Genomic DNA, 22,878 nt, shown 5'->3' on the forward strand with positions numbered 1-22,878 from the left:
CACATCGGAAACAGGCTCCAACTGTTCTTCTCTCCCAGTTATCTCTGAATCCGAAGGTAGCTGATAACTGTCTGGTGGCCCTAGCCCCATCTCTGCCTCTGATACAGAGCACCATCAGAGCCTTCCCCAGATTCCAGGACTGGCCCATATTCCTCCCCAACGTCATCACTTACCGAGGCTGCAGCCAGCTCCACTTACTGCTGGCGGGCCACAAAACCTGCAATCTATAGAGGCGAAGGCAGTGATTGAGATCTATCATGGTAGTCCCCAAAGTGGTAATTACCCGATTTTCTTCCCAGTGACCAATTGATACTAAGTGATTTAACAAATTTTGACAATTTCTTCTTCCTGCCTTGCATAAGACAATGCCAATTAAAATAAAATAATTTATAGATATGCCCAAGTGTCAGAATTTGTGTCAAAATTATAAAGATAGATTTGGGTGTTTTTTTTTTAAAGATATGTGGAAAGAATTTTGAAAGAAATAGAACAAATTATGTTCCAGTTAAAACCATCATAGAAGCTTAAAAATGAATAAATAAGGTTGATGGCAATTTCTTATGAGTGAATGAATATGGTGTAAGTAATATGTGTAATATAGCTGTTACATTTATATAGCTTCTTTCTAGAAATCTCAATTGATTACATTGTGTTTTTAAGATGTTGGATAAAGCACTGATGCAATATAAACAGCAAAAGCCTTAAAAGCAGAATATTAACTTGTGAAATGAAATAACATAAACTTAAATGCCTCAGTAAAAAAAAAAAGTCTGGTCACGAGTCCAAATGATATAGCATATAAATGCTCATAAGTCAAAGACTTACTAATTAATAAAACCTACAAGATAATGATAAAAGGTGGCTAGTGAGACAAGCAAAGGGTTTCACTGTTTCTTACCAAGGGCCTGAACTTAGAAATTTTACACATAATCTATTTCCCCTTAGCATTAATTGTAATCCAGATCTGTTTAAAAATAAACTGTTTGTGTGTTTCTTTTTTTGTTTGTTGTGAATGAATGAATGAATGAATAAATAAATGAATGTATTGGCCACCCATCTCACCATAGGCGACTTACAGTTATGCATAAGTTAAATCATAAAAAGTTAAAATTGAACATTAAATCCAAGGATGGGGAGGCAGGGGAGGAATGGTGGGGAGGTAGGATCTATTATTCAATCAACCACCTCCATTGAACATCAAAATCTTTAGGCCCTTATAAAAAGTTTGGGGCCAATCTCTCATTAAGCCAGCAGGAGCAACAGCAGAGAAGGCCCTCCTATAGCCAGCACTTCTGGCGCTACTAGTGGTATGAACCAATCCCAGTGAGAAATCCTTCAAGTAACCTGGACCCATGCCATGAAGGGCTTTAAAGATGATCACTCGCATCTTGAATTGCACATGGAAGCAGACTGTCAACCAATGCAGCTCGTGGAGCAAAAGTTACAGAAGCTGCTTTGCACCAGTTACAGTTTCCCAATGCTCTTCAAGGGTAGCCCCACGTAGAGCACATTACAATAGTCCAGCCGTGAGATGACTATTGACTGAATGACTGAGCACAGGGAATCCTGGTCCAGTAAAGGCTGCAAATGGCACAAAACACAAAGTTGGGAATGTTTAAATTAAATACAACGTTTAAATATTTAAAAAATAGACTACTTATAGCAATAGCACTTAGTCTTACAAACCACTTCACATTGCTTTACAACCCGCTCTAAGCAGTTTACAGAGTCAGCCTTTTGCCCCCAAAAATCTGGGTCTCATTTTACCAACCTCGGAAGAATGGGAGGATGAGTCAAGTTTAAGCCTGGTGAGAATTGAAGTGCTGGCAGTCAGCAGAAGTAACTTAAAGTTGTGCGTTCTGACCACTGTGCCACCATGGCTCTAGCTTGATACCCTAATTGGATCCTTCATGAATGTTTTCTTTCTTGTTTTTCCTCCTTTGCTAAACAGCTAAAAATGTCTGAAAATTTGGCATTGTGGACTGTTCCCTATATGTTTGTTGCACACTTGACATATTTAGCATCGATTTGAATCTAAGCTCCCTTTGACTCGTGTCTCTTTTGGTTCCCTTTATTGACAGTGACGAGAGCTACAATGTTACAGATTACTCCTTAAGAGATCAATTACTAGTTGAGCAGTGTGACAACGAAGAACAGAATTCCTCTCCGGTAAAAAGCAGCACACCGATGCTTTACTCTCGGCAGAGTTCTGCTAATCACCTCTTCAGATTAACTGTCCTGAGTAACCATGCAGGAGAGAAGATTGAACTGCTTTTGGGAACCGAAACTCAGTAAGTAAATGTCACTCAGTAAGTAAATGTCTTCTGTTTGTTTTTTTAAATCTGGGATTCTGGACTTTTCCATCCATTGTATTGAAATACATTTTTCTGTTTCTGTTCACCTTTGTTCTGCAAATATACAATAATAACATACTCTTAAATTATTATAAAGTTATTATTATTATTATTATTGTTGTTGTTGTTGTTCTTATTACTATTATTATTATTATTATTATTATTATTATTATTATTATTATTATGTCAGTACAACAGTACAAACAAGATCACTATGCTGGATTTCGTATTTCATCACCAGTCGGGCGCTTCCCAAGAACCTAGGACTGCGTGATGTAGCGGCGAATTATGTTTGCCGATCCCAGTAAAGCGGCCTTTTGCAATTGACAGATGGAGATTTTGTCAATTCCAATGGTTTTGAAATGTCCGCTGAGATCCTTTGGTACTGCGCCCAGCATGCCAAGTACCACTGGGACCACTTTCACTGGCTTATGCCAGAGTCATTGCAGCTCAATTTTTAGATCTTCGTATTTTACTAATTTCTCTAGCTGCTTCTCCTCAATTCTGCGATGTCGATGATCCATACTTTCTTTTTCTCCACGATCACAATGTCTGGTGTATCATGCTTCAGAATTCGGTCCATTATTATTATTATTATTATTATTATTATTATTATTATTATTATTATTATTATTATTTAGATTTGTATGCCGCCCTTCTCCGAAAACTCAGGGCGGCTCACAGAATAAATATAGAAACAAAGCGTACTTACTTTCTTATTAGCAACTATCATAGTATTACAGATTTTTTGAGACAACACATATCTTCAAGTTAATTAGAATTAAAAGGATAACAGAATTGGAAGGAACATGGAAGTCTCTGGTCTAATCTCTTGCTCAGGCCGGAAACCCTATAACAGTGATGGTGAACCTTTTTTTCCTCAGGTGCCTAGAGAACCTGTGCGCTGTCATGCATGTGTGAGTGCCCACACCCATAATTCATTGCCTGGGGTGAAAACAGCTTCTCCCTGACCCCTGGAGGCCCTCTGGGTGCCAGAAATGTCCTGTTTCCCAATTTCTGGTGGGCCCAGTAGGCTCCTGTTTTCCTCTACCCAGGCTCCAAATGCTTCCCTGGAACCGGGGAAGGGTAAAAATGCCCTCTTCCATCTCCTAGGAGGTTCTCTGGAAGCCAAAAATGCCCTCCCAAAGCCTCTGTGTGAGCCAAAAATCAGCTGGCTGGCACACACATGCACGTTGGAGCTGAGCTAGGGCAATGGCAGATATAGCTCCGCATGCCACCTGTGGCACCCGTGCCATAGGTTCATCATCACTGCCCTATAACATGAGACATAGTTGTGAAATCTCTTTTTAAAAGCTTCTAATGTTGCAGCATGCCACAACTTCTGGAGGCATGTTGTTCCAACTGTCTGGAAATTTCTCTTTAGTTCTAGATTAATTTACTCCTTGTTAGTTTCCATCCATTACTTCTTGTTCTGCCTTCAGAAAACAAGATTGATACCCTCTTCTTTGTGACAGCCCCTTAGATATTGGAACTTTTCATGTCACGCCTAGTCCTTCTTTTTATTAAATATACATTCCCAATACTTGCAACCATTCTTCATATGCTTTAGCCTCCAGCTCCTGATCGTTTTCTCTGCACTTTCTAGAATCTCCACATCTTTTTTTTATATCATGGCGATCAATGCAAACACATATATTCTGTCTAGTCCCATAATTATCTCTGTTGCTCTTGTCTGCACTCTTTAGAGTCTCCACGTCATTGTGATTAAAACATATTTCATTTGAATAGCAGTTTAATATCTTCTTTTATTTGAGTCAATTTTATAAGAGAGTCCTTGCTAATTTTGCCTAAGGGAATAGTATATACTCTGTGTGTGTGTGTGTGTGTGTGTGTGTGTGTGTGTGTGTGTGATCAGGGTATTATTTGCTCCAATGTTTATTACGATCATTATTTGTTAAAAAAGTGTAAAATCTCTCTAAAATTTATATTTTCAAATTTCGTTGCGTCTAAAAGATTCAGCTTAAACATTGCCTGCATTTCATACACATCCATTTCCTAAGAAATAAACATTATAATTCAGATATTAACTCCAGACTGCAGTGAAGCCATGGAAACAATCTTGCTGAATTCTATGTAGCCTAGAAAAAAGGAGATGAAACTGTTCTGCCTTGTTTGCCTAGCCTACATTGAAAGACTATTCATCCTGAGACAGCAACAACAAGAATCATCTTGTTTTCAATGGTTCAGATTCCATTTTTTTTAAAGTTCAATTTTGTAGAATGGCCTTGGCATCTGAGTAGCTTGCTGAAAACTAAAAGTCTAAATCCATTTCTGGAATCCGGAAAGCAAAACAGCATGTATGTGCATAAAAGTCCGTACATTTTTGTCCAATAGGACATTTCTGCCATCTCAAAAATTAAAATTAACTATGAAGCATTGCATTGTGAGATATACACACAGACACACATTCTTATAAAATGGCTATAGAGCTAGATGATTAAATATTGCAATGTTACTAGGTTAAAATGCCAGAATGCCCCTGGTGAATTCATCCAATTTGAAAATTGCCATAACTAAACCACCTCTACCATTCAGTCTTTTAAGGTCTAATTATCATGATTTCTTCATTTCAAGAAATTAAGTTTCTCCTATTGCTTAGATGTCTGCTGTATTTCAAATGACACGACAAAAATCATTAGCATAAGTATAGTTACGTATTTTCTCATATCTTAAAATGTAATAAGTAGTGATGCATACATACATTTCCAATGCATTTTTTCCCAAACAGGCTTAATTCAATTTCCTTTCTTAAAATCACTGTTTAATCTACCATAGCTTTTTCTCCATGTACTGAAACTCAAGTGATTTTATTTTTTTTGAGCTGATCCATGGAGATCCTTCTGTTCCAGGAAATATTTATTTATTATTTATAAATTGGACTTTTATGCCGCCCCCCTCCAAGGACTCGGGGCGGCTCACAACATAAAATAAAACAATGCATAAGGTCCTAAATGTGCTAAATGCATTACAAACCAACCACTTTCAAGACATAATTACTTTTTTTTTTGTTAGCAGGCATCTATAACTCTTTGGGATATATTTTCTACTGCATTAGTAGTGTTGTGAATAAATAACAATGTCTTTTAGAAATTTTGCTTTGTTTTAATATCAAAGCATAATTTTAAAAATGTTGTAGTGAAGATATTTGCGGGAGATTACGTTGGTCAATTTATTCCATCTCAGAGCCAGGGAGAACAACTTAGGTCTTGTTCCTAGAACCATGATGGCAAATCTATGGCACGCATGCCAGAAGTGGCACGCAGAGCCATCTCTCTAGGCACATCAGCCATCACCTATTGGTCTTCATGTGCATGCCAGAAACTGGAAGACCAGGTGACTGGCATGCATATGCATGTCGGAAAACAGAAGCTTGCCGGGAACTGTTCTTCCGGTTTCTGGAACTCCCGCACATGCACATCAGAGAGCTGCTCTTCCGGTTTCCTGTGCTCCCATGCGCGCACGCTCCTGTTTCAGCACTCAGTGCTGAAAAGATTTGCCATCACTGTCCTAGAACATCCTCAGAGTGGGAATGATGTGTCCCTGAAGAGATGTTATTCCATAGATCAGACATTGCAAAAGAGGAGACATGGTTCATGATGTACCATGAAAACACATTCATTTACCATACTAGGTTACAGGTGGGTCATAAGATGCTGATTGTTACCTGCAGGTTACTTAAACAACTGCCTATCTACCATAACATCTGCCTGCCTAATTTGATCCTGCAGGTGGGGTGCTCAGGTTCCTTCAATTAAAACCAATTCACTTTCTGAGACTCTGAAAAGGACCTTCTCTGTAGCAGCACCTATCTTCTAGAATGAGATCCTCCTACCCCAGAGATATGGATGGACCCTCCTGTGCTGTTATTTAGATTAGCTGTGAACACATTGCCTCCTATCAAGGCCTTTCGTCAACATCTTTTTTATCTTTTATAGATTTCATTGGAATTTCTTTGATGATTGAGTGTTGCCCAATCATCAAGTGTCAGGGAGCATACAAAGAATGATGGAATACAATTAGAGTTAATTAGAATTAGAAGAATAGAATAGAATGCAAATGCAATGCAATGCAATACAATACAGCACAATACAATACAATACAATTCTTTATTGGCCAAGTGTGATTGCACACAGAAGAAATTTGTCTTTGGTGCATATGCTCTCAGTTTTACATAAAAGTGAAAAATACATTCATTAAGAATCACAAGATATACCTAGTGATAGTTGTAGGTTACGAATAAGCAATCAAATCATATTAGGAAACAAAACATTATAAATCGTAAAAATAGAAGCATCATGGTTATAGTCATAAGTGGGAGGAGATGGGTAATAGGAAGGATGAGAATAATAATACAGTCGTAGTAAATAGTTTGACAGTGTTGTCGGAATGAGTTGTTTAGTAGAGTGATGGCATTCGAGGGAAAAACTGTTAATTATTAAATCAACTAAATCAAATTTAGTTAATCATTCTCTCCAGATTTAAAATGCTTTCACATCTGCAAAAATTCTGTCTTGCTAGGGAGCAGCTTACACCTTTGTCCCAGTGCAGATTTTAGTTACCTCTACTGAGTCACTTCTTTGGCCTGGGGTGGAGTTAAATACAGATAACACCAGCATAAAGATAGCAATTTTAATCCATAGTAATGAATTACCTCCCAGAACATCTGAGAATTTAATATCCCCTGTCTCTGACAACTAATATTGGCCGCTTCAGGACAGAAGATATATCACAAAATGGTGCTATCCACTCCAAAGTCTCTTGTTCATAAAGTTCATAAAGATATTTATGGTATCAAAAGTCAAAGAGAGTTCCATAAAGATTAGGAGGGTCATTCTCTTCTGTCCTAGGCTTTACCAGTGCAATCTTTTTAAATTCCAATCAATTACAGGTCTAAATGATTTGTTTTCTCCAGGAGAAAACTGGTTTCCCCCATGTTACTTTAAAAGGGAAGCTTGAACATGACACAATCTTTTAAAATGTGTGTAATATAAATATATACATGCCATGAAAAAGAGGGAGATACTTACATCCATAATGTTTCCCCCCTTTTTTTAGGAATGAGAGAGCTCGCTGGATTACTGCACTTGGACAAAGCAACGATAGAAGCACCAAAGACAGGACAAGTAAGAAAGGAATGAGAAAATTATTTGGAGTTGTAATGGGAGCTTCAGAGACCATTGATTAAAAAAATAAATAAATCTAAATAGGTTTCTGGTGGGTTCCTCCCCCCTCCTCCCCCTATTTATCTGTCTACTTTGAGTACTAAATAGACAGTAGAGACTATTATAAGTACCTAATTGCCTTTGATTTTTTTTTCCATTTAGTTTTCATGTGAGATTGAATAAGACTTAACATTTCAAGGATGCCCCCTACTGGTCTATAGCTTTGGATGTAATTGATAGTTAAAAATAATTTACCTAAACATTTTTGATCTTGCGTCTTTTTGTATGCTGTTTGATTCTCCTGAGCTTTTGAAATTTACCATATGACTCAATAAATACTATTTTTCTCCCTTAGCATTGACTCAGGTAGAAGTTATCAGGTCATACACTGCCAAGCAACCTGATGAATTATCCCTGCAGGCTTCTGATGTAGTTCTTATTGATCAAAAAGTCCAAGATGGTAAGTAAAGGACTTTTTCAGTTGTTTAGTGGCTGTGAAACTCTTTTAAATGCAAAGGTCTTTAGCATTTGTATTGTACATTACTGTCTGTCATTTATTCTTACAGAGTTAGGATATCTTATTTGAGATTTCATATGTAAGAACCAGTTTTAAATGCCCCCCCCCCCCAATCCGTTTGGAGTATTTGGAATATGTGCTTTTGGTAACATTATATGTATTGCTGTTCTGAAAGTTAATTACGTAGCACTTTTCTGTATTTCACAACTATGGTAGTAAATCATTATCCTTTAGAAAGCAGCCAAAATAACACAGATGGTCCTTGCTTAATGTTCAGTGAGCATTCCAAGTTACCATAGAACTGAGCAAAGGGATTTACAATTGGTCCTCAAAGTTCTGCAATACTTCTGTGCTCACACAATCAAAACGAGTGCTGCTGGGTTTCACCTACATTTATTCATTTTATTAAGTTTATATGCAGCCCATCTCACTGTTAAGTAACTCTAGGTGGCTTTTAATAGCATAAAACTACCATATTAAATAATTAAAATGTTAAAAACATTGAACATGTTTACAATTACTTTTTGGCCACCCGCCTATTCATTACTGCCAGCTGCCCCCAACGCCCTACTCTGGCCTATTCTGTTGCTTAGGGCTGCCTTTTATGCTGCATTCTTTTGTACTTGCTCAGGAATTGTGTTGAAGGTAATTGTTGTATTTTTAAAAAACGCTGGTAGGGCATTTATCATTGCTTACCTAGTTTCAGTCTGTACAAGCTGATGGTTTCTAACTAATTTGATGTAAGGCAAAATATAGTCTTTGGGAACTTTATTAAATTATGTCCAGAGGCCAAAGAAGTTTAAGTTTTTTAATAAAAGAGTCCAAGGAGGATCAGGGTTTAATGTAATGATATTAGCATGTCCATTAAACTTTACTCTTTGAAATCATTCATTTTTCTCTGCTTGGGAAAGCAAAGCCACTGCTTCCCTTATCCACTGATACAAAAAAAAAAAGTTCTGTATCTTCTCTCCAAAGGAATATTAACTAGACAGATGGTGGAGAGGTAAAGACATCATTATAGTTTCTGGTGATTATCCTACAGTTACTTTTCTATTGTCCTTCCCTTGAAGGGAAAAAAATTGGTGCAAGTAAAGTAGAGCTGATGCAGTCCTGGATGTGCTTGGGGCTCAAGGGGGTGCAAGCTGCCTATCTTATTTTAGTAAATCATTGATTATCGCTAATTACTGGAGGGTAATACACAAAGATTAAATAAATTAATGGTCTCAGTTGAGCTCCGTTGGATCCGACAGGTTTCTTTGTCCTTATGGTGGCTTTTGATGTGTTTAATCCCTTTTGCACTCCATTGCAGGTTGGTATGAAGGAGAGCGACTACGTGATGGAGAAAGAGGCTGGTTTCCAATGGAATGTGCCAAGGAGATCACATGTCAAGCCACAATTGATAAAAATATGGAAAGAATGGGACGTTTGCTAGGCCTAGAAACTAATGTATAAAGTTCTCTATAACACATGTACTCTATAATTTGCACTAAAGTCAATGGCATTTTGGTCCCCTCCATTTTATGTTGGTAGCTGATCAGATGTATGAAGATAGATTTTTAAGAACGGAAGAAATTAACTCAATTCAAGGTAAATAAGGGTTCGTCAGGATCAATTTCTACACAATAAACTTTGTTTTTAAATTTTTATAAAAATAAATGTTGATTTATTGATAGCATATGTTTGATAGCATTCCTATTTACAGTTTTTAAAAAATATTCCTGTATCTTATATCTAATATACCTTTGTTATAAAAACTAGTTCTGTAGTCCATCATTTCATCTTCTATTTTAATTTAATAAACAGTTTTCATCACTTTCACTTCCACAATCAACATTTTGAATTGGATCAACCTGCTGTTATGGTTGCAGCTGCTGTGGTGCACATGATTGAACTAGCTATTGGTATATTTTGAGGTATAAGAAAGGCTGCTGAGACCCATGAACATTGACTATCGCTCTTCCAACTGAATTCAGTTGAACTGAAACACAACTGATTTCATAGCATACACTGTGATACTAATTGGGGGCATAAGATGAATGAAGACACAGGGATTATAACCATAGCAAAGGCGAAGGAATGGTGAGTAGACTGATTCCATGCATCCAATCTCCAGATAAGGAGAAGATGGGAAATTGCCCATGTGTGCTCAGAATGGTTGCTCCTCATGAGACAATGTCAGGGTTCCAAATAACAGCCCTAGTAGAAGTAAAACTCCAGTGCAGACATTCTCAATGTTCCATTTTATTTATGATGTCATATTGGTACATCTTGGAAAAACCTGAAACTGAAAGGTCTCCGGGTTTTCCCCACTCAAATCAAAATCAAGGTTCTTTCCCTTCACCATCACGGTCCAATCATGTCCCTGTCCCAACTGGAGTTGCTTCCCAGTCTTGGCTCTCCAGGTGCAGGTGTATAGCTATACACCTCACCCTGTCTCCATCCACCCTCATCTCATTTCCCACAGCATGTCCATTCACCAAGTGTGGCAGCCCTGAAGATCCAAAGTAAAAGATGGCCTCCAGGGCTGACAGACAGTGGTCCTCACAGGTTTGATTGTCATGAGACTCAACTTACTCAGAACTACAATGGAACCTTTTAAGAAGAATGAGTTCACAAACATCACTTTCTAATTATTTTTGCAGATTACCTATTAGCCACCTTAGTTTTGATTTTTGGAACAAGAAGATTGAACAGTCTTCGCTGGGCAAATTTATAGTCAATTCTGAAAAAAATTACAATTTTTAATTACAAACCTAAGGACTTAAAATAATTTGAAATAAACAGCAAAAAGATAAATAATATTTTAGTTTAAGAAAATTATAAATGGATTTATGGATAGATCAATTTGGAGTGTTCATTTTTACTATAAAACTTGAAATTAAGTATAAAAAACAACTTATGGGAAAAAACTTATAGAAATTTCATGTGATAGCAATTTTTAGAAATTGGACAGAACAGAAAACTACAGATTGTAAGCAAAAAGAAACAAAAATACCAGACTGATGTCAGTACTGAGACTTACAAAGTGATACAAAATATTAAAGCTCTGAAGAGTGGAGCCAGATGTTAGTAACTACAATATCAATAATATTGACATCTGTTTCTATGGACAGGCAATGTCTAAAAGATGTTAAGGAAGGAATAGATATGCAAATCAATAGATGACAGGTTAAGAAAATGATTTGGGGATATAAAAGAAACTGGTTGAAGTTTTAAAAATGAAAATGTTTTAAAACTTTTTTAAACTTTAAAAATGATAAGATAATAAAATGGTAAGATTTACAAATAATAAACCAAAAGAACGATTGGACAATGTTTTCTAATTTGATCTACAAAAGAAGGTTTTTAACACCTTGAAGAAATCCTGACCTGGAAAAAGAATTGAAATCAAATCTACAATTGTAATTGATTGAGTGAAAGATAAAGACTGGTAAAATTAAAAGGAAGGAATATGAAGTTAGTTTGTTTAATCAAGGTTAAGGTAAGACTTTTAAAAAAATGCAATCAACTGGCAACCACCAGCAAAAATGCTACTATACAAGGCTTAAACTTCAGTGAGCTACAATAACTAAATATTTGGGTTCAGGTGGCCATTCCATGATAGCAGATGGTGTGAAGAGAGAAAGAGAATTTACTTAGCTCTTCACTGCCATCTGGTCATCTACTGGCCATCTGGATTATGGTAACCATGCCATAAAAAAGTAGGGCTCACAGTAACACTTAGACTTTATATACTGCTTATATGTGCTTTACAGGCCTCCCTAAGTAGTTTACAGAGTCAGCATATTGCCTCCAACAGTGGGTCCTCATTTTACCAACCTCGGAAGGATGGAAGGCTGAGTCAACGTTGAGCCAGTGAGAATTGACTTGCCGGCTGTCAGTAGAATTAGCCTGCAACACTGCATTCTATCTACTGCGCCATCATGGGTTAAATTTTAAGATATGTAAGTTTATGGGCAAACTATTTTACATGTTTTACATGTGTGTTTCTTCTTCATTAACTGTTGAATCAGGACAAGTCCCTTGAATTGGTAAAAAAAAATGGCTTTATTTTTTAAACCCCATTAATTTCCTTTTCCTGCTTGCCTTTGTTGTTTTGTCAAAGATGTAGCAATTCTCCCCTCTTGACCCACCACCAAGTACAAGGGATGAAGATGCCATTATATCAGTAACTTGGTAGTAACAGGGGAAAAAATAGCTCCCTTGTCATGATATTCAGACTGAACAGTTTCAGCTTGGAATGAGTTATTAGACCACCCAGAAGTCCTCTGAGAAAACTTCTGCCAGCAAAAGCAACATAGTCTTATTCTGGTACTGGCAACTCAAATCATGTTTAATACTTGAAGTCCATCAGATGTTCCTCTATTCTGCTTAAGGCTGCACTAAGCATCATTCTGCAGAAGTTTCTTTTGCTGCTTTGTGATGGAATGAATGCATACAATAATTCATACAAAAAGGCAGGCAGTTTGGTCTATAAGAGTACAATGCACTCTTATAGACGAGGATGCCAACAAATATGTAAACATGGTTGCTAAATTTACTCCCAAGTTATTTAGACAAAGGACTTTGTACCACCCACCAATACCCTGACATCTGTGGTGTTCTGCGTACCCCAAATTCTTCTACTGTAGTGTGAAATGAGAACTGCACTGAGAAGTTATCTAAGTTGTGGTGGTACAAATAGTATTGCAGGAGATACTCCTGGTGACCACATTATGCATATTAAGTGGACTAGAAAATATTTGGGGATTTTATCACAATAAAAGCAACATTGCAATGAACATTTGAGGTTTGGGGAGGGGAAGAATGAATGGGAGTAGATAAACAGAATATAATACTGTATATTTTCAGTGTATACAAAGCAAACATTTATCATTGGTGTGTAATAGAAGATGGTAAGTTTACTGGCATTTCATTTAAAAAAAAAATGTTTTAATTAGTTTTTTCCCATCCCCAAACCACCAATTTTTCTTTCAAAATACAGTACCGGTAATTAATTTTTTAAAAATCATTTAACTATTCAATCATACCCGTGTCATGGAAACTTTCCAATTAAAGGGTAAACAATCCCATACATTATTTTAAATGGGTTAAGAATTGTAGCAGTGCTTTAAAATTGCTCTTTCTACATGCTCTACGACATGACTTGAGTTCATATATACTGTGTTAATTTTATATCATTGATTTCAAGTTGCTTTTAGCAATTACCTTTTCATCAAAGTAGAATATTGGATTGTGAAAAGTATAGTCTTCCTTTACCCCTTCCTTTTCATTATGTGATGAAATTAGGCGTTGATTGCTTACCTGAACGCCTCTTCTCGTACGGTGAGCGGGTACAGCAGTCACATGGGTTGCTCATGTCCAATCCGGTGGAACTGAGCCTAGTGTTAAAAAAGCTTGCTGGATCCGCCCCTTCCCCAGAATTCGCGAATCCGTAGACTAGGCTCAGATGTGAAGCTCTTTAGTGTTCAACTCTTATTGTTAGAGGAAAAAAGGTTATAGGAAGGTAAAGAAGACACATACAAGGGCGGGAAGTGACTGCTGTACCCGCTCACCGTACGAGAAGAGGCGTTCAGGTAAGCAATCAACGCCTATTCTCCGTACTGAAGGAGCGGGTCCAGCAGTCACATGGGACATACCCAATAGATGGTCCCTAGGGTGGGATTAGATTGCTATCGTGAGAGATAACGGATTGGAGTACCCTTCTGCCGAAGGCAGCGTCCGCTGAGGCGTAAGAGTCAATTTTGTAGTGCCTGATGAAGGAATTTGGCGAGGCCCAAGTGGCTGCTTTGCAGACCTCCTCCAACGGGGCTTGAGTCGCCCAAGCGGCCGAGGTGGCTGCGCTCCTGGTGGAATGCGCTGTGATGTTCCTTGGAACTGAAAGGGAGGCCGACTCGTAGGCCTTAGATATAGTCCCTCTGATCCAACGGCCTATCACTGTTGAAGACACTTTGGCACTCATGACTCTGGGGTGATAGGCTATAAAAAGTGCTTCTGACCTCCGAAAGGGTCCTGTGCGTTGGATATAGATCCTCAGCGCTCTAATGAGATCCAGGGTGTGCCATCTAATTGCCAAGGGATGGTCTCGTTGGAGGCAGAAGGAAGGTAAGACAATATCCTGGGATCTGTGGAACATGGAACTGACCTTGGGTAAGAAGGTGGGGTCCAGTCGTAAGACTACCTTGTCTTGATGAAATTGGCAGAGGTCCTGCCTGATTGAGAGGGCAGCCAGCTCCGAAATGCGTCGGGCAGAGGTAATTGCCACCAGGAATGCTACTTTAAAGGATAGGTACCTGAGGGACGCCGATTTTAGGGGTTCGTAGGGTGCCTGCGTGAGGGAATGGAGAACCCGTGGCAAATCCCAGGATGGATACCTGTGGACCTTGGAAGGTCTGAGGTTGGCTATACCCTTGAGGAATTCCTGCACCTCTGGAAAGGAACGGAGAGGCTGTCTGCGGGGCCCCGCTAGGACAGAGGAAATGGCCGCCAGATGACGCCGGAGGGTGCTGGTGGAGAGGCCTTGATGGAAACCTTGCATAAGGAAGGAAATGATCCTGTGTATGGGGATGCACAGGGGAGAGAGGCCCTCCTGTAGACACCACTGGTGAAACTTGGACCATGTATGGTCGTAGATTCGATTGGTCGAACCCCTTCTGGCCTTTAAAATGACCTCCACTGTGTCGGGGTCGTGGCCACGTAGTTCTAAGTCTCTCCTGATAACAGCCAGGCGGTGAGGTGGAACCACTCCGGGTCTGGATGGAATGAGGCCCCCTGCCGTAGCATATCCCCCGAAACGGGGAGTCGCCAAGGGTCCTGGACGGACAACTGTTGGAGATCGGCGAACCAGGGCCGGCGGGGCCAATGAGGGGCGATTAGGATTACTCGGGCCCTCTCGGTGAGGACCTTGTGAATCACGTCCGGGAGAATTGGAATTGGAGGGAATGCGTATAGTAGTCCTGGAGGCCATGGGCTCCGGAGGGCATTGATTGCTTCTGCTCCCGGGGATGGAAATCTGGAAAAAAAGCGAGGGAGTTGGGCGTTCGCATTGGTCGCGAAGAGATCCAGGACTGGTAGGCCGAATCTGAGGCTGATTTGATGGAACAGGTCTTGATGGAGATTCCACTCTCCTGGGTCTATCGTTGCTCGAGATAGCCAATCCGCCTGGACGTTGAGGCTCCTCGAGATGTGGTCGGCTAGGAGCGACCGAAGGTGTTTTTCTGCCCAAAGGCCTAACTTGAGGGCCTCCCTCATGAGGGCCTTGGATCTCGTGCCCCCCTGTCTGCAGATATGGCTTTTTGTGGCAATGTTGTCGGTGAGAATGAGAACGTGCCGGTTGGGGATGCGAGGAGAGAATTGCTTCAGAGCCAGGGATACGGCTCTTAACTCTAGCCAATTGATTGGCTTGGAAGCTTCCTCCGGGGACCACGTGCCCTGGGCTATCATCCCCTGGGCGTGGGCGCCCCATCCCGATAGACTGGCGTCTGTGGTGATGACAAATTGATCCGGGCACCTGAAAGGGGATCCTTTGTCCATGGCTGGAGACTTCCACCACTTGAAGGATCTGCGAACAATTGGTGGGATGACAATGCGACGACTTGAGTTGCTGTGCCCCGATCTCTGAAAGGGTAATAGGAGCCACTGTAGTTCCCTAGCATGAAGGCGAGCCCAAGGAATGATGCCTATGCATGACACCATCTTCCCCAAAAGGGAAGACAGGGTTACTATGGAAACTGAAGGTTGAGATAAAATGCGTGAAATTAACTCCCCTATACTGGTTTTTCTCTCAGGAGAGAGAAAGACCTGGGAAGATTCTGAATTTATAATGGATCCCAGGTGTAAAATGGATGTGGAAGGTTGGAGGTGACTTTTGTCAAAGTTGATGGAAAAACCATGGTCCTGTAGAACCGACATGGTGACAGAAAGGTCTACTTTCACTTTCTCTAGGGAATTCCCATGAACCAAAATATCATCAAGGTAACATAAAATGTGGATGGGTGACGCCCGGATATAGGCCGCCAGAGACCCCAAGAGTTTTGTAAAGACCCTAGGGGCCGAGGAAAGGCCAAATGGCATCGCCCTATACTGGAAATGCCTGCCCTGGAAAGAAAAACGTAAAAATTTTCTGTGGCATTTGGCTATAGGAATATGGAGGTAGGCCTCAGTGAGGTCTAAAGAAACCATGAAATCTCCTGGGTGGATGGCGGCCAAAATGGATGATAAGGAGTGCATCTTAAACTTCCTTGTAGGGCTTGGTCCCTTCTCTTCTCAGCCCTGGTGACTTTAGTCAAGGGGCGGGCCCCTGAAGAAGAGGAGGTCGAGGCCTGGGGGATACTGGTAATCTCATCGCCTGTAGGCCTGGCCTCTCTGGGACCTTGAGTGGTGCCTCTCTTGGGAAAAGTAGCCATAGTCTGACAATTAACAGAAGACAAGGCTGAGCCAAATAAACTGGATGATTAGGGAGAAGAATTTCAAGGAGTTCCCAAGAGGAATGGATCCTGCTCCTAGGCCTCGGAGCTGCTGAGACTTGAGGGCAATCTGGGCAAACCCAGAGTTCGTGTCCCCAAATACAGCGTGGCCAGCCTCCCTAAACTTTAACTAAACTAAACTAAACTTTAACTAAAGTAACCAAGGCACTCTGGTTGGAGGCTTAGCCGGTGGAGAATTAAGCCTGAGCGTCCCAAAGCCCACTCCGGGATCCGAGCGGTGGACTAAGGCCTACGCGGCTGGCAGAAGGCCAACACGAGAGGCCTAAGTTAAAAAAGGGCGCGAAGGCCTTCGCGCCGAAAAAATCGCTCCGTAACAGAAATCTTAAAGGGGAAGCGATCGACTAAGTCCAGGAGACTAGAAACAAGCGTCTCGCACCGCAGGAGGTATCTCTTAAGCCCTTTGACAATAGCACTATAAATAAATCAATGAAGCAATACTTGCACAAGGACCTCCAGGCCAAAGGATTAAAAGAATCCACAAGCGGCAGCGGGAATCGTAAACGGCAAGAACAGCCGAGGGAAAACGAAACCGCAACTTCTCCCAAAGGAAAAAAGCCGAGCCGCAAACGGCTGGCGCTATTAAGGCAAGTAAGCAAATAAGTATAATCAAATCTTACTACTTTTGAAGGAAAGATCGAAGGGAAGGTGTTAGAATGTTGAACGAGCTATCACAATACAACCGCAGGATGCGAGAACTGAGCGAATTCTGGGGAAGGGGCGGATCCAGCAAGCTTTTTTAACACTAGGCTCAGTTCCACCGGATTGGACATGAGCAACCCATGTGACTGCTGGACCCGCTCCTTCAGTACGGAGAAACTTTCATCACATGATGTACAAAGGAATTAATTTGCATTTATAGTCATAATTTATTAATTTGCAGTGCATTTGCTTATGTAAATAGGCATGGCATTTATATTTTAGTAATTCTGAAAGATTTAATAAGAAACAGCTAAAAAAAATCCATGAAGTTATTTCTGCCGCTTTAGATGAAAGTTCTATAGTAAGTATAATAGTGGACCATAAATGAATTTCTACATCCTTTCTGATACAATGAATGCTAATACATGGTCCTGAATAGAACATTAAAGCAACTGTCATATTTAGGTTTCCATCAAAATGACAATGACATTTTTGAGAAGCCAATCAAAATAATCTTTATTATGCCCATCGACCATAATGGAAGTTATGTAATGTACATAGCCTTAAAAGATAACTGCATTGGGGCAGCTGGTTCAGGGCTGTAGATGGTTATTTTCAATCTATGTATCTCTTTGTATATAAATAAATCTTGTTTTCCAAACAGAATATTTAGTTACATGTTGTTTACAATGGAACTGGCTGCAAAAATGCTTCTGCACAGAGAAAATGCATCATCTAGACCACACAGATCTTAAACAGCACTATCACGTTTCTTTGCCCCTTTAGAAAAGCAACAAAAAATGTCACTATAGCCATAAAATGCTTAAAAAACAAAGAGGGAATCACATGAGAATAATAGGAAGCGAGGAAGCCGAAGTCAGATAATAGGAGAGAATCAGACAATAACCATTGATTCTAGTACTGTACTCAGTTTCTATTCTCTTAATAAAACCATTTTCTTTTTAGTCTCAGCTTCCTTACTTTATTATCTCTAATCTCATGTATTACCTGTATTATTTGACTTGCATAAGAGGGTTGTATCATATCTGGGTTCGTTGTTGAAGTTTATTTTGGTGTGCCAGTATCAAAATAAACATAATTTGTGCTTTTGGAAAGTTCCATCTGTTCCTAAATGACATTTATTCTATGATCCGGCGTTATGAGTGGGACGAACAGCATAAAAGAATGGTAGCAGAATTTCTTCAATAACTCTGCTAAGGTAAAAATTGCCCAAGATTATTTTAGCTCTTTATCTAGTAAAGCAGCATTAGCTGCTCAATATTTAGTGGTGACCCTTTATCCATGTAAGCAGAGATGGGCTGCTGCCGGAACGGCTAATTGTGCTCAGCTCTGCAGTTCTGGAGCATGAGTGCGTGATCAAGCGCAAATTTGCTTCCCACACCTGTGCAGGTAGCAAAATCTTGCACAGGGGCATGTGTGCGGGTGTGTTTCATTGAGGGTTTTTTGCTTCCCCTTGGGCTGAGTGCAAGGTGCCACCTCACGATTGATTTCACATCAGCTCTAACCACATGTCCACACTACCAGTCACACTACCAGTTCTCTCATTTTTTCTGGAATTGGGGCAATTTTGAAGGCCTTCCAGATGTCTTTGTTTGCAGTATGGTCCAGTCAGGTGAATCCCCTTGCCCCATGAGCATCTGATCGTTTATATTTCCATAGTGTGCAGTGCCTGTAAGTGTCTATTTGTTGGCCAGAATTCTATCCACTGGATGGGCAACCATGTGCGTAGCACTTTTAAGGCACAATAGGATCTTCTAGATGTAGAGGACGCCGGCGACTTGGCCCCACTTCATCCAGGAACATTCACTTGTGCCCAGGCATCAGAAGTGTGTCACCATCAGTGATGCAGGATATAAGATAACAAAAATCACAGGCCTTTACAAGCAGGGTACTAGCAACTGATTATACCACCTGTCTAGCTGCTGCATTCCAGGTATTTAGTTTTTGCCAAATTAAGTCCAAATTCATTGAGTCATGTTTTCCATTGGATAATCAGTCACTCAATTCCATCCCGGGTTCCATTCTGTGTAGAATGGAAGGTGCATTGGTCTTGCCTGATACGTTCCTTCTCGTAGGGTGGACCGAGGATCCAGGATGGGTTGACTTTGTCCATTCAGCTTGTAGGACTGAGTCTGTCAATCTTTATTTGAGGGCTCCTCCTTTGCCTGGAATCCCTAGTTACAATGAAGCCGAAGAACACAGACTCGATGTAGCCACTCAAGAAGCATAGGTGCCAATAGAAATGATGAGATAGAGATGTATAGCCAATGTCCAGAGCAGAAAATTCCAAGATCCTCCTGGATGAGGTGATGGCCACCAGGAAGACCACTTTATAAGTCAGGTGCTGGAGACTAGCCGACCGTAATAGTTCATAAGGAGGCTGGGTGAGCAAGTCCAGCACTCTGGTGAGGTCCCAGGTTGGGGACTAATGAACCACCAGAGGATGCAAATTAATAGCCCCTTTTAGGAACCATTGAACTGACGGAAGGGCACCAGAGATTCAACTTCCCCACAGGACAAGATGGAAGACAGTGTCGCCACCTGTGTCCAAATAATATTTGGTGATAAGCCTTGTCTAAGTCCTCCTGGAGGAAGTCTAGAATCTGTTGTGATTCCGTCTGAGGCCCCTCAAGGAACGGCTGATCCTCTGCCGGCTTCCTGCTCAGAGGGGGAGGATGAGGAACAGGAGGTTCAGGCAGACGGGGAGGAGGAATCTCAGGCTGAGGGAGAGGGAGGACAGCCAGAGTCCCCCGAGAGAGAGCTCTCCCCAGCAAGCAGCCTGGATTCCTTAGATGAAAATGCACAAGCAATAATCGATCTCCGGCAGAGAAGAGCAACACAACGAAGGGGACAATTAGCCAGGTACTTTCAGCACTAAAGAGGCAACAGCTGGGTTTGGGTGTGGTGCTCTCTGGAAAGGCTGAAAAGGCAGACCCACCCTTCCTGGCTTGTGGAGTATTATCTTTGGGAGTCCTGGGACCTGGCTGTGATCTTTGGCGTCTTGGAATTCTGGTTTGTGACTTTGAATACTGAAACCTTGGGGGGAAAAGGTGTGGGTCTTATTCTCTACAGTGTTGGGTGTGCCAGCAAGAAGTCTGCTGTATTGTCTGGCCATCAGGACTCTGCTGTGAAGCCTCATAGCCTGCCTGTTGGGAAGAACAGGTTTTTCTCTGTGTTTATTTTTCAAACTATAAAGTGCTTTTGCTTTTACCAGCGTGTCTGGCTGCTTTTTCCAGTTGGTGTTGAAGTCTGGGGGCACCCAGACAGAACAGAATCCAAGGGATCACAAAGTGAAATGGGGAACAGCCCTCCAAGAGCAGAATGCCTTCCACATTGCAGAGTAAATGCATTTAGTGGAAGGCCTCCAAGATGACCTTGTAGGAGAAATGTTGCCATTTCAGAGCAGCCCACTCAAGTGCCAGGCAGTCAGTTGGTACCACCCTGGATCCAGGTGAACCAACTGCCCTTGATTGAGCGAGCACTCGGTCAGTGGAAATGAAGCATATATGTTAGAGCAAATTGCAAAAAATATATTAGGAAACCAACTTAGAAAACAAAACATAGGAATTTTGGACATACAGTGATCCCTCGAGTTTCGCGAGGGTTCCGTTCCAAGACCCCTCGCGAAACTCGATTTTTCGCGATATAGCGGTGCGGAAGTAAAAACACAATCTGCGCATGTGCGCCCATTTTTTCATGGCCGCACATGCGCAGAGGGTGGAGTTTGCGTGTGGGCGGTGGGGAAGACCAAGGGAAGGTTCATTCAGCCGCCCAACAGCTGATCTGCTCGGTTGCGCGGCAGCAGCGAGGAGCCGAAGATGGAGTTTCCCCTTTGCCTGGGCAACGGGGAAACCTCATCTTTGGCTCCTCGCTGCTGCCGCGCTACCGAGCAGATCAGCTGTTGGGCGGCCGAAGGAATCTTCCCTTGGTCTTCCCGCTGCCCAGGCAAAGGGGAAACCCCAAGATCGCTTGCCGCTTACCGCTTGCCCGTTCACCCGCCCGCCCGCCGTTTGCTGCTCGCCCATTCACCCGCCCACCCGCCGTTTGCTGCTCGCCCATTCACCCGCCTGCTCACCGTTTGCTGCTCGCCCATTCACCCGCCCGTCCGCCGTTTGCTGCTCGCCCATTCACCCGCCCGTCCGCCATTTGCTGCTCGCCCATTCACCCGCCCACCCGCCGTTTGCTACTCGACCATTCACCCGCCCACCCGCCGTTTGCTGCTCGCCCATTCACCTGCCCGCTTGCCGTTTGCTGCTCGCCATTCACCCGCCCGTCCGCCGTTTGCTGCTCGCCCATTCACCCGCCCACCCGCCGTTTGCTGCTCGCCCATTCACCCGCCCGCTCGCCGTTTGCTGCTCGCCCATTCACCCGCCCGCCCGTTTGCTGCTCGCCCATTCACCCGCCCGCCCGCCGTTTGCTGCTCGCCCATTCACCCGCCCGCCCGCCATTTGCTGCTCGCCCATTCACCCGCCCGTCCGCCGTTTGCTGCTCGCCCATTCACCCGCCCGCCCGCCGTTTGCTGCTCGCCCATTCACCCGCCCGTCCGCCGTTTGCCGCTCGCCCATTCACCCGCCCACCCGCTGTTTGCTGCTCGCCCGTTCACCTGCCCGCCATCAGGACCGCCGCGCACTAACTTGATGACGGCCATGCCGTCCCAGATCGTGGGGAGGGGAGCTCTTCTCCAGCCAGGGGACGGCGAGGCCCTCCCAATGCTTGCCCGCCGCCCAGGCCCCGCGCTTGGAGCCGGAGTGAGGCCACTTCCGCCTCCGGATGAAGGAATCTCCTCGGTGGGCGGCATCGGAGGATGCAGCAACGCAGCCCCGAAAAGGACCGGCTGTTGGTCCCTTGAACCCGCCGCCGCCGCCCACTGCGGAGATCCCTTCGCCCGAACGGAGGTGGCGGTGGTGGGTTCAAGGGACCAACAGCCGGTCCTTTTCGGGGCTGCGTTGCTGCATCCTCCGATGCCGCCCACCGAGAAGATTCCTTCGTCCGGAGGCGGAAGTGGCCTCAGAGGCTGCAACGCAGCCCCGAAAAGGACCGGCTCTTGGTCCCTTGAACCCACCACAGCCACCTCCGTTCGGGCGAAGGAATCTCCTCGGTGGGCGCATCGGAGGATGCAGCAACGCAGCCCCGAAAAGGACCGGCCGAGGTCGCCAGGAAGGGAGAAGAAGAGTCAATGAACGGTGCCAGCCGCCGCCTCGTCCAACGCAAAGCGCGAGAGCCCAGATCCGGAGGCAACCCGCTTGCTGTCCGCGGCGCTTCGAGTTTCTCCTCCCGAGGCGCGCTCGGCGCTCGCTGCAGCCAAACATCCGGGGACTCTTCTTCTCCCTTCCTGGCGACCTCGGCGGCGGAGGGTGGAAGAGCGGTGAAGAAGAGGAGGAGGAGTCCGCGCTGCTCCGGCTGCCGTGTCTCCTTCTCCCTCCTTCTTCCACCCTCCGCCGCCGAGGTTGCCAGGAAGGGAGAAGAAGAGTCCCCGGATGTTTCCCCCGGATGTTCGGCTTGCAGCGAGCGCCGAGCGCGCCTCCGGGAGGAGAAACTCGAAGCGCCGCGGACAGCAAGCGGGTTGCCTCCGGGTCTGGGCTCTCGCGCTTTGCGTTGGGCGAGGCGGCGGCTGACGCCGTTCATTGACTCTTCTTCTCCCTTCCTGCGACCTCGGCGGCGGAGGGTGGAAGAAGGAG

The 22,878-nt window shown here is 43.1% G+C and overlaps 1 protein-coding gene across 6 annotated transcripts in view; it reads left to right on the forward strand.

The window, feature by feature from the left end:
- The window catches only part of ARHGEF26 (Rho guanine nucleotide exchange factor 26), a 52,760-nt gene extending 42,888 nt beyond the window's left edge, over nt 1-9,872 (forward strand). For all 6 annotated transcript variants that reach the window (XM_070753478.1, XM_070753479.1, XM_070753482.1 and 3 more), the window contains exons 12-15: nt 2,082-2,291; nt 7,431-7,498; nt 7,893-7,997; nt 9,364-9,872. In XM_070753478.1, the coding sequence (XP_070609579.1) occupies nt 2,082-2,291; nt 7,431-7,498; nt 7,893-7,997; nt 9,364-9,506 (526 nt within the window). In that variant the 3' untranslated portion in view covers nt 9,507-9,872. The remainder of the gene's footprint in view (nt 1-2,081; nt 2,292-7,430; nt 7,499-7,892; nt 7,998-9,363) is intronic.
- The last annotated feature ends 13,006 nt before the right edge of the window (nt 9,873-22,878 follow it).

Source organism: Erythrolamprus reginae, chromosome 5 (assembly GCF_031021105.1).
Source record: "Erythrolamprus reginae isolate rEryReg1 chromosome 5, rEryReg1.hap1, whole genome shotgun sequence".
NCBI classification, from domain to species: Eukaryota; Metazoa; Chordata; class Lepidosauria; order Squamata; family Dipsadidae; genus Erythrolamprus; species Erythrolamprus reginae.